Source organism: Lepidochelys olivacea (assembly GCF_965140295.1).
Source record: "Lepidochelys olivacea isolate rLepOli2 genome assembly, chromosome: 1".
Taxonomy (NCBI): Eukaryota; Metazoa; Chordata; order Testudines; family Cheloniidae; genus Lepidochelys; species Lepidochelys olivacea.
Window position 1 is genome coordinate 119,536,123 of NC_140411.1, and position 12,664 is coordinate 119,548,786.

Genomic DNA, 12,664 nt, shown 5'->3' on the forward strand with positions numbered 1-12,664 from the left:
TATTGTTATTTCTTTTGTAATGTAACTTTTGGAAAGGAAGCTCAGATATTAGGTTTCAAGATTTTTTTTATTTCTCCCTCTGTCCCCCTCTTTTTTTTTTAACAAGGGATCTCGAAGCCAGAGCACAGAGTGAGTTCTTTCGGGCCTTTTTCAGACTGCCGGGGAAGGAGAAGCTACATGAAGTTGCAGACTGTTCTCTGTGGACTCCATTTAATCGCTGTCACACTGCAGGAAGGATGTATACTTCAGACAGCTATATCTGTTTTGCCAGCAAAGAAAGTGGGTGTTGCAATGTTCTCATCCCCCTTAGAGAGGTAGGGTCTGCTGATTGATTTTAATTTTACACTGTGCCTGTTTTTTTCTGATCCAAACCACTGCTGTCAACTAACTTAGCTGAAAAACAGTTGTTTTCCGTAGGAAGGAGATGTGTGGAAGAGAGTTGCAATATGTTTTGTTCCTATCTTCATTAGCAGATGAATTTCTATATGGCAGTTGGGTGAGGTAACACATTTCTCAAAGTAGTATTGTCGATTAATACAGTGTGATGTAACAGAAAGGTACCTTGCAAAACAAGAGATTGATCTATCCAAGGAATAATTGCTATTGGCAGTAAAAGTGGCCCAAATTTTCCCAATCCCCCCTCAGTAGGCAGGGGGATGTGAACTGGGAAAGTCCCAAGGTAGAGGTATGGAAAGAGGGAGTGCCAGTTTTATTTATTTTATTAACTGTGGTAGCACCCAAACGTTTCAAGGATTGGGGCCCCATTGGGTGCTGAACACACATGCAGATAAGATACAGAGGCATCTTTCCCTCCATTCCATGCAGTCTTCCCCCAACCAAGCCTGTGGGGATTCCACACACAAGGGACTACTGATTGGCAGTGGATTGTCCTGTGGAGCTGAGGGAAGCAGGGGGCTCTGGATGCAGTGCCGACACACAGGTCTCCAACACAGACACGATAGTCCAGTCTTTTAAAAAAGACTTGTACGTTTTTATCTAATGGAGATTTTTGGAGACAAAATTTACTTCTTGGCACTCTGGTGTAGAATCAATAGAATTGGTTTCTGCTTTCAGCAGAATTAAGTGGCATTTCCCCCTCACTGCAAGAAGTCTGGCCTTCAAGTATTATGAACATTTCAGTATATTTCATTTAGCCTTTGTCTGGCTCATGGATGGCAAGTAATAACTGCCAATCAGCTATTTTAAATGCACTGGAGTGGGATGCTGTTTGATTTTTAAATTTTTTTTTTTCAATCCCTGTGCCTGCAGTTGTGATCTCTTAATGATGAAGCTCTACTTTCATCCTGAACCAATAACAGCAACTTCTAAATGGTATCCTGACCCTAGCAGTGACTTGTAGTGACACAGCATCTGAAAACTTGTGGAAAACAAGTGATGTAATGTACATAATTGGAGACAAAGGCTTTTTAATTTCATATCTATCAAAAACTGTTAGGCTCACAGGGTTAAAAACTTAATTCAATGCTATTGGTCAGAAACTCTGTATTTCCTCAAGAATTTGGTTATTTTGATCCCATTCCAATTGTTGTTTTAAATGTCGGCAAAACCATAGCTGTTTGCCAAGATTTTAAAAAGTAGCATAATGATTCTGAGTGCCCAGTTTGGGATACCTTAATCTGGCATGAACGTCCGAAGGTGGGTGCTCAGATTTTTGAAAATCAGGCTTCTTTAAGATGTCTTAAGTTGAGCATTCAAAATCACAAGTTACTCTTGAAAATCTTTAGACTGAAGGGGGTAAGGTCATCTGTCTAAAGTAAAGAAAATTTAATCGGTCTTGAACTTTAGGATGTATCTGACCATTTAGACAATCTGAATGGTCATAATATCAGTGTGCAAAGAAATATATCCCTTTATGTACATTTCAGTGCATGTACAGTATATCAGAGAGTGTATTTGAATGGTGACTAATACATTTTCTGTCATGTTTTTGGAATAGGTGGTTAGTATAGAGAAGATGGAGGACACTAGTCTCCTTCCCAATCCCATCATTATTAGTATAAGGAGCAAGATGGCCTTTCAGTTCATTGAGTTGAAGGACAGGGATAGCATGGTGGAGAACCTGCTTCTGAGACTAAAACAAGTCAACACCAGCAACCCAGTGTACTATAACTGCTTGGAAAAAAAAGAAACGGTACTAAACATTTGATCTGTTTCAAATTGCATAATGATGATGATACTTAGCCTTTTGTCCAGCATCTCCTAAAATCATAACTAGGGCAGAAAATTGGTCGGAAGCCTGTGATTAAGGACAGGATTAGAATTCAAAATGATGGTGACAAACTATAGAAATGGTTTGAAATAAATAGGATGAAATTTAATAAGGACAAATGCAAAGTACTAAGAAGGAATAATCAATTGCACAAATTGAATACAAAATGTGAAATGGAAGGAGTACTGCAGACAAGGATCTGGGGGTTATAGTGGATCGCCAACTAAATATGAGTCAACAATGTAATACTGTTGCAAAAAAAGCTAACATCATTCTGGGATGTGTTAGCAGGAGTGTTGAAAGCAAGACACAAGAAGAAATTCTTCCTCTCTACACAGTGCTGATAAGGCCTCAACTGGACTATTATGTCCAGTTCTGGGCACCATACTTTGGGCAAGGTGTGGACAAATTGGAAAAAGTCCAGATGAGAGCAACAAAAATGATTAAAGGTCTAGAAAACATGATCTATGAGGAAAGATTGAAAAAACTAGGTTTGTTTAAGAGAATGAGGGGGGACATAAGTGTCCTACGACGTAAAAGATCCTTAAGAAAAGGAGAGTGATAAATTGTTTTCCCTGGGGACGGGACAAGAAGTAATAGGCTTAAAATGCAGCAACGGAGATTTAGGTTAGTTTGGGAAAACTTCCTAACTATCAGGGTGGTTAAGCACTTGAACAAATTACCAAGGGAGGTTGTGGAATCTCCGTCATTGGAGGTTTTTAAGAACAGATTAGACAAACACCTGTCAGGGATGGTCTAGAAATGTAGTTCTGCCTTGGGGCAGGGGACTGGACTAGATGACCTGTCGAGATCCCTGCCAGTCCTATGTTTCTATGATTCTGTGATTTACAATTTACGAGTAACTTCTTACGGATTAATGTAATGAGGTTTTTTCCTATGGTGTTCATAAACTGTAGGCTAATTAACTGTGTGTTTGGTATAGTATCTTTTGAATTAATCTATAGTAAATTCTTTTCTACTGTATTGTATAAACCATCAGGGTATTTTATTCTTTGTGCAGGACCAAAAATGCTCAATATTTAACCAGGAAGCTAAGAAACACTGAGTGACAGATAACAAGTACTTGCTGAAGTGAGAGCATTACTGCTTGTATTTCAAAAGGTTTTCCTGGGACAGTCTTGGGGAAGAAAGTTGAGACTCTAGGAATCCCAAGTGGGAGTGCAGGGCAGAGCATGACACTTTCATATCCTAGAGGATTACAGGCAGTTTCAGTCTGAGTGTCAGTTCTCATGACCTCAAAGACTTGGGATTCAGCTAAGCTGCCAGGAACTCAGCATTTTTCAGGAAGTAGCATTTCTACCCTTCCCTTCTTGTCTCTAGGAGGCCTCTCCCACATGGTGTCTCCCCACTGAGGAATAAGGCTGTGGAGAACTTCCCTCCCCTCACATCAGGGGGCCTTCAGACTTCTCCTTGTTCACTTTCCTGTGTTGTTCCTCCCCAGTATGAAAAATCAGTCTTTTCCTTAAACTAATGCTCACTCTGTTTCAAAAATCATCCGTCCTGCCCCACTCCCCTCAATCAATTCAGTAACGGTTTCTGGTACTCCAAAAATTCACTAATTATTTGATGTGAAAACTGACCTGCCACAGGTTGAATCCTGGGCTGCTGTCTGGTTACCTTCTAAGGCCTCACCATAGCTAACTTTCCACTACCTGCATGATAATCCCACTTGGAACTCAACCCCGGGAGACACGGGATGATCTGTATGTGTCTGTCCTGGAGCTCTGGCTACCGTGCTAGGGTGTTGGGACAGTTTATAAAAACCTGGGATTGTCCCCACTAAATCCAGACTATGGAGTAGCACAGTTGTAAAGGCTACTAGCTAACTTATCTCTAAAAAAGAATAGAAAAACACTTCCTGTTCCTTCCTAAAAAATATGGGAGAAGGTAGCAATGGAGTCCTGATCTAGTGGTGCTGATCACCTACAGCTCCCATTGACTTTACGTAGTGACTGCAAGTGCTCAGCAAAACTACTAATTAGTCCATTATTAATTAGGTGCCTAACTGTGGATCTTGGTACTTAATTTTAGGTAAAAATTTTCCAATTTGGGCAAAAGTTAAGACTATAACAAAGTTACCTGCTTCACTAGTTTGTGTTGGCTCTTGTTGTCTCAAACATTATACATACAGTACAGTTTTTTAAACTCTTTCCAAAAATTATTTTTCTTCAATTCTATGTTGCAAGAACTCTCTCGTGTTTCATTCAACATGTGTGTTCAGTGACTGCGAGTCCCGGGATTTGGGAATGGTGGCGTCCCAAAGCAAAGACAAGAGTGAAGGTGAAAAGGAGAGCAGTCATTTGTTAAATGCAGAGGCACTAAGATCAGTGTTTCACCAGTCCGGAGCTGAAGGGAATGACTTTAGGATGGTATGTACAGCTGGGGTGCAGTTGTAAAGTAGCTTTTAAAAATAAGTCTTAAAAATAACTATGGTAACTCGTTTGGCCAAACCCTCTCTTTTAATAAAGTGAACTATATATAGCCAGGAAAGTGTAAGTGTGGTTGTGTGTGTTTTGAGTTTAAACTATAGTAAGCTTCTTTGTTTGTTCGCACAACTTTGCCTGCCTGGCTCTTTTCTCATCCCACCCCCAAAATATTTATTTACCACCCCTCCCCCAATACGTAAAAACTGGTGTCTCTTCACACTCTTCTTTTCACATGATGTCACAACCACAAATGTGTGAATTTTTGAAAATGGTGTTTTGATAGAGAGGAGGTGTTGGATCCGTCTGCATAGTTGCAGCACTTGTACTTTATCAGGCTTTCTTATTACTACTGCCTCTCAGCAGTGCTATCTTACCAGAGTTGTAATGAGCTAGTGGATCAAGCAAAGGACTCATAGTATTCCTGGTAGCAGTGTAGCTCTCCCTTTAAAAAGCAAAACAAAATTAGCTTTATGGGCCTGTGGAGTCCACAGTTGTCTCTGCTCCCTCAGACTCCCAATTGATTTGGGGAGCCTGGTACAGTTATTGTCAGTGCTACTATCATTTAAAATAAGTTTGCCCTTTTACTTGTGATCTTTAGGATAATCGTGGTTATTCACAGTCACAAGAACTAATCTTTTGGGTCTGTGAGAACCATGGCTGGAGATTTCTTGAAGGCTTTTTGGGAAGCCTTCTGTCCACTTCATGAATGTGGGAAAGGGGCCCTGCTGCCCAGGCTCCCCCGATGAATGTCGAGCTGCTGCAGGCTCCTTCTGAGAAGTAATTGTGACCTCTGGCAGCTTTGTAGTGAGAGAAAGCATGAAGTAGTGGCCAAAGCACAACACTAGCACCTCCTCTCCCCAGCTGCAGAGTGGAGCTGCTTCAGCCTAAAGGCTGTGAGAGAGGAAAAAAAAGGACCAGTGGATCCCTATGCTGCACTAACTCGCAGGCAGTCCCTATGGAGCTGGGCTCTGGCACACAATGGGGCTCTCATTGTCTTGCCTAGTGTTGCTCTTACCTTGGGTTGTGGGACTGCACAGGTTCCTCTCCAAGGGCAGAATGGGGCAGAATTTGCCCCTTAAAGTAGATCTCCCATGTCTATTACCACATTTTCTGGTCCAAAAGAAATCCTTATGAAAGAGGAAAATTGGGGGTATTTAACATTTTTTGTATATTAGACCTTAAAAGCACACTGCTTGTTTTAAAACGTATCCTCTGATTTCCAGTCCAGGGAACAAATAAAAGAGAGATTGTGGAATGACCATTTTGCAGAATATGGCAGAACTGTGTGTATGTTTCGCACAGAGAAGATTAGAAAACTTGTTGCAATGGGAATCCCAGAATCTTTACGAGGCAAACTCTGGCTCCTCTTTTCAGGTGAGAACTCTGTAATATATCTTGGATATAGCCAGGATCCAGGGCTGAACGTAACTACAGATGCAGTTAGGCAAGAAAGCTCCATAAGATCGTTCTTCAGCAAAGGAACACTGTGTCCAAGCTGGATATTTTGGCACGTAATCCCATCACATTCTCTAGTGGAAAGGAAGGAAGGATTGGTGCTCAGCTACTGTTGGGATAGTATCTGTATAAATACCTAGATAGAACAGTAAGATATTTTTATTTTGTGTCTCATAACTGGTTAGTGGTGCGCAGAAATAATGGCAATTTTGTCAATGTAATTAGCATAAAATGCCATCATGTCTTTATGAAATAATGTTCTTTTTAAGGCAACAATTAGACTATAATATAAGTATTGATTTAATCTGAGCTAAATCTAACTATTTTGAAGTTATGACATCTTTAGATCTACAGTGCTGCTGCTTCCCTTAAAGCACTGGCAGGAATCTATAGCTGGAAAAGACTTACCGAGTAAATTTGTTCATTGCCCTGTCTGAGCAGGATTGTTCTCTACAATGTGATCTCCAATTTGTCGGGTCCAGTTTCAGACACATTTGCAAGGATTGCATACTTTTATTTTTGGAGTTTTTTCTTTTTGAACATTACATTCAATACTGAATAAATTTATCCTAGCAATGCTTTTAGCAGGGGATGTTTCACAGTACAAAGTCAGTACCAAGCGGTTTTTTCTTCTACTGTGTGATTTAGGCTTTAGTAATAGCTGTTTCATTTTCTATGCAAACATTGCACCTTGGAAAATCAGTACTAGTATTTTATCTCCTTTTTAGGTTCAGGGGTTTACTAAATGCAAGTAATGTCTAATTTCATAGACCTTTGGGAAAAAAACCTCTTCACGTTTGTTCTTTTGATAAACAATTCACTTAATGACATTACACTGTACCTGAAATCCTCTTTTAACCTCCTCATGTTTTCCTCTTACTGCTGCCTTCAGATGCTGTAACTGATCTTGCCTCCCATCCTGGTTACTACGGAAATTTAGTGGAGGTGTCAATGGGCAAGTGTTGCATAGCAACAGAGGAGATTGAACGTGACCTGCATCGCTCATTGCCTGAGCACCCAGCCTTCCAGAATGAAACTGGGATAGCAGCCTTGAGGAGAGTTCTGACAGCTTATGCACATAGGAACCCCAAAATAGGATACTGCCAGGTGAAGACTTATTAGCATGTGGAAAAGTATGTTAATGCTCTCTCTCTCTAGAGGAATTCTCTGCTTACTCAGTTTTGTTATCTCCTCTGTGTGTTTTGCAATGGCGTTGTTATAAATAACATGCTTTGATTTATTGCATACATAATGAAAGAATAATTTAAATGTTGTGTAGTTTTACTCTGAAAAACAAGTATGTAAAAATGGCCCTTTCTGACTCAGACTTGTTCCCTGTGTATGTTCAGAATTTTCATTGAGAGTCAAAAATAAGTTCCCACTACTGTTGTTAGTGCTGAGTGCAAGTTATCTCATGCAGTGCTCAGCCAGTGAGCAAAGTGAACCATCCTACGAAGATGAGCTTCACATAGGGGACCCTGTGCAGGGATTTGGTAAGCTGAAATCCTCCTCTTCCCAGACTGGTGGCAAGTACATAGCACCAGTGCAGTGTAATTGCAACCTATTGGCTCTAATAATGTCTCCGCCTCCCCTCATGAGTTCTGACCAGGGGAGTAGTGTAGTTCTAGACCCATGAGCCAGCTCCCTTATCTTCCATGCAGACACCTCTACAGAGGCAAAAAACCCCATGTTATGACACGGATGCCCATTTTGCGTCTTGACAAATATTATGCTGTGTTTTGCATAGTTGGTTCATGTTGCCCCATATGAAGAGTGGCATGTATAACTTTCAAATCCCCCTATGGCTTAAATTCTTAGCTGGATTGCAATAATATAATTAGTCTCTCCCCTTCTCTCCCTCAAAATTAATATCTCCACAGTAAAGAGAGCAGTGTTCTGTGGTAAGCTGTCAGACTGTGGGAGCCCTGGGGGTGAAAGGCATTTCTCCTGCCAATTAATTAATGTTTTATCTGAAAAGTTTTATTGTTGTTTTTTAAAGCAGCCCTGTTGTTGGAGAAAGGGGTGGTTCTGCAGCTAATACATCCCATTTTCTTCTTTGACTTCATAACAGTCTATGAATATTTTGACCTCTGTGTTGTTGTTGTATGCCAAAGAGGAGGAAGCTTTTTGGCTGCTGGTTGCTGTGTGTGAGAGGATGCTGCCAGATTACTTTAATCACCGAGTGATAGGTAAGCTTGTCTCTCTCCCACTCTTTCACTGAAATATTACACTGAGAATGAGGGAGTGAAATACTGCAAGGCACCAGGACGAGAAAAACCTTCCAATTCGGATTTTGTTTACAGCTGTTCAGAATACCGTGTGTGAATTGGTATGTGAGAGCACCATTCATATTTGTAAAAAAAGAAAAGGAGGACTTGTGGCACCTTAGAGACTAACCAATTTATTTGAGCATAAGCTTTCGTGAGCTACAGCTCACTTCATCGGGCATCCGGATGTAGCTCACGAAAGCTTATGCTCAAATAAATTGGTTAGTCTGTAAGGTGCCACAAGTACTCCTTTTCTTTTTGCGAATACAGACTAACACGGCTGTTACTCTGAAACCATTCATATTTGTGTAATTGCTGTTTGCTCATTACAGGTTTCACTGAGTCTGTCCGAAATATTTCAAGATTAGTAAAAAAAAAAAATTACAGAAGTACATCTCGGCTTTGCAGTCATTTTCTTTTGCTGATCAGGGAGATGGTCCATTTATGCCACAAGTGTTAAACCTTGCACACTTTTAATTAAAAACAGGCTAGCTACTTGCTAATCTGTGTTACTGTAAAGTATTGAGTGTTATTGGGATGTTTCCCCCAGCTGTATGGATGGCATATGTAAGTATATGTTGTGGTAATTATCTCGTATCTGACATGCCTGTGATATCAGAGTGCTGGAGGAATATAGGATTGTGTCTAAAATTACCCTGGAGAAAGAGCTGATCTCAACCCCATGTTTCTTGGGCTTCAGAGTATACAGTGGTGGGAGAAGCAAAGTTGGGAAATGGTAACTTCCACCCTTTATGCATCTTGTGCTCTACAGTGTGCCATGCCGGATGTGTCTGCTTGTTCTGCAGCGAAGGTACCTTTAAGACACAGTAGGTCAAACTTTCAGAAATGTGCATTTAAGTTGCTTGTGTGAAAAGGTGTAACTACATGCACAGTGCTTGGCTGCAGATGCAATGACCCGTTTTATACACTAATCTTAGGCATGTACTGTTAAAAAAAAAAATTCCGTTGTTTGCACTTGCTTGTCCTTCCCAAACTGTTTTTTAAATTGAAGCTATTTGCTTTATGTTGAGTTTTATTCATTTTTCTGTCTTTACTGCTAGCCTTAGTGCTTGTATCCCCTGATCACTGAATAGGGATAAGTGCAGGCATTTAGTTTAAGTGAGAGGAGTATTGCTCTAGGGTCAGCTAGCAGAAAGGTTAATGGTGTGGTAGTTGATACGACCTACACAGTGGCAAAGTGTTTCATTCTCAGCTGGTGATTAGGCACCGTTGTGTCCCATCAGTCAGAACCTGCTCCTCAACTGCGAACATGGCTTTCACTACCATTTTGATGCTGATGACCTGCAGGTCTGCCTCTCAACTCTAGATTTGCCTCCTTCCATCCAAACTAAAATCTCAGCTTGTCTTTCTGATAGCTCCTTGTGGCCCTCCAGCCGTCAACTAAGAAAGAGGTGGGCAAACTACGGCCCACAGGCCACATCCGGCCCATGGGACCATCCTGCCTGGCCCCTGAGCTCCTGGCTGGGGAGGCTAGTCCCCAGCCTCTCCCTCGCTGTTCCCTCTCCCCCATAGTGATGCTGCTGTGCGGGCAGCACTCTGGGCGGTGGAGCTGCGCACTCCTGCAGGGCAGAGCATCTGGCTCTGGCCGGGCAGCACGGCTCCAGACATGCTGCTCTGAGCAGCATGGTAAGGAGGCTGGGGCCAGGGGGGTTGGATATGGGACAGAGGGTCCCGGGGGGGCAGTCAGGGGACAGGGAGTGGTTGGATAGGGCAGAGATTCGGAGGGGAGGGGGGAGGAACAGGAGGGATTGGATAGGGGGTGGGGTAAGAGGGCCTGTTGGGGGGAGGGGTGTGGATAGGGATCGGGGTAGTCAGGGGACAGGGAGCAGGGAGGGTTATATAGGGGGTCGGGTCCCGGGGAGTGGTTGGGGGCAGGGGTCACAGAAGAGGGCTGTCAGGGAACAAGGAGCGGGGAGAGGGTTGGATGGGTCGGGGGGGTTCTGAGCGGGGCAGTCAGGGCGGGAAGTGGGAGGGGTCGGATAGACTGTTTAGGGGGCACAGCCTTCCCTACCCGGCCCGCCATACAGTTTCACACCCCGATGTGGCCCTCGGGCCATAAAGTTTGCCCACCCCTGAACTAAGGGCTTGTCTTCACTGCAGAGTTAACTTGAGCTTTTACTCAGATGATTTCCCTAATTTGATTCCTGTCCATGCAAAACTCTATTACCTAAGCGTAGTGGTGCTTTACATCCAAGCTAGCTGGGCCATCCTGGGCTCTAGGCTAAAACTCAAGTGCTGCTTACACTCAGGCTGATTTCCTGCCCACTTTGCACTGTGGACATAGGCTAAACCACTTGAGTGATGATAGTCCTCCAGTGCCTTCCCACAGTTCTTCCTGTGTGCCCAGAAGGACAGACAAGTTCTCCCACAATTCACTGGGAAAGAATTGTAGCTCATTTACTGCAGCACTAAGAACCCTGTGACATGTGATTTAACTGGGAATTGGTCCTGCTTTGAGCAGGGGGTTGGACTAGATGACCTTCTGGGGTCCCTTCCAACCCTGATATTCTATGATTCTATGTTCTTAGAAGTCGTAATGTCTCACCCTAGTGAGAGCAGCACCAGTGTGGGTGCAGCTGAGTGGACCCTCTTGGGGGGTATGGGTTTGCAGGGTGGCTGGTCACACCTGAGTTAGGAGTTTTCTAAAATATATTAGGAATAAAAAGAATTCTGAAAATGCTATTAGTCCATTACTAGAGGGAAATGGTAGAATTATCAGTAATAATGCAGAAAACACAGAAATGTTCAATAAATATTTTTGTTCTGTATTTGGGGGAAAACAGATGATCTGGTCTCATCATATGGTGATAATACCCTTTCCATTTCACTAGCATCTCTGAGGGATGTTAAACAGAATTTACTAGTTAGACATTTTTAAATCAGCAAGTCCAGATAACTTGCATCCAAGAGTTTTTTAAAAGAGCAGGGTGAGGAGCTCGCTGGACCATTAATGTTGATTTTCAAAAAGTCTTGGAGCGTTGGGGAAGTTACAGAAGGCTGGAAGAAAGCTAATGTTATGCCAATTTTTAAAAATGGCAAACAGGATGAACCCGGTAATTATAGGCCTGTCAGCCTGACATCAATCCTAGGCAAGATAATAGAGTGGCTGATACAGGACTCGATTAATAAAGAACTAAAGGAGGGTAAAGTAATTAATGCAAATCAACATGGGTTTATGGAAAATAGATCCCATCAAATTAACTTGATATCTTTTTTGATAAGATTGGTTGATAAAAGTAATAATGTTGATGTAATATACTTAGGGTTCTGTAAGGCATTTGATTTGGTAATGCACATTTTGATTAAAAACTAGAATGATATAAAATTAACATAGCACACATAAAATGGATTAAAAACTGGCAAACTGATAGGTCTCTAAATGTATTTGTAAACAGGGAATCATCATTAAGTGGGTGTGTTTCCAGTGAGGTTCAACAGGGACTGGCTCTTGGCCCTACTCTGTTTAACATCTTTATCAACGACCTGGAAGGAAACATAAAATCATCACTGATAAAGTTTGTAGATTACACAAAAATTGGGTAGTGGCAAGTAGTGAAGAGACAGCTCGCTGATACAGAGCAATCTGGATCACTTGGTAAACTGGACACAAGCAAACAATATGCACTTTAATGTAGCTAAATATATACATCTTGGAACAAAGAATGTAGGCTATACTTACAGGATGGGGGACTCTATCCTGGGAAGTAGTGACTCTGAAAAAGATTTGGGGGTTGTGGTGGGTAATTAACTCCTAATATGACACTGTGACCAAAAGAGCTAACACAACTCTGGGATGCATAAAGAGGTGAATCTCAAGCAGGAGTAGACAAGTTATTTTACCTTGGTATTTGGCACTGATGGGACCGCCACAATATTGTATCCAGTTCTGGTGGCCACAATTCAAGAAGGATGTTGATAAATTGGAGATGGTTCAGTGAAGAGCCACAAGAATGATTAAAGGATTAGAAAACATATCTTGTAACAATAGACTCAGAGCTCCATCTGTTTAGCTTAACAAAGAGAAGGTTACGGGGTGACTTGATTACAGTCTATAAGTATCTGCATGGGGAACAAATCGGGCTTGTCAGGCTAGCAGAGAAAGGTATAATATGATCCAATGGCTGCAAGTTGAAGCTAGACAAATTCATACTGGAAATAAGGTATACATTTTTAACAGTGAAAGTAATTAACCATTGGAACAGTTTACCAAGGGTCATGAAGGATTCTCCATCACTGACGATTTT

General features: G+C 41.9%; 1 protein-coding gene across 6 annotated transcripts in view; it reads left to right on the forward strand.

The window, feature by feature from the left end:
- TBC1D8 (TBC1 domain family member 8) overlaps positions 1–12,664 on the forward strand; it is a 75,003-nt gene that overhangs the window by 51,844 nt on the left and 10,495 nt on the right. For 5 of the 6 annotated variants that reach the window (XR_014713513.1, XM_084642759.1, XM_084642755.1 and 2 more), the window contains 6 exons: positions 107–314; positions 1,958–2,152; positions 4,438–4,620; positions 5,901–6,051; positions 7,025–7,239; positions 8,204–8,321. Coding sequence is in view for 5 of the 6 variants with exons in the window: in XM_084642759.1 (XP_084498885.1) it covers positions 107–314; positions 1,958–2,152; positions 4,438–4,620; positions 5,901–6,051; positions 7,025–7,239; positions 8,204–8,321 (1,070 nt within the window). In the remaining variant the exon portion in view is untranslated. The remainder of the gene's footprint in view (positions 1–106; positions 315–1,957; positions 2,153–4,437; positions 4,621–5,900; positions 6,052–7,024; positions 7,240–8,203; positions 8,322–12,664) is intronic. The other variant, XM_084642758.1, reaches the window with a different exon arrangement.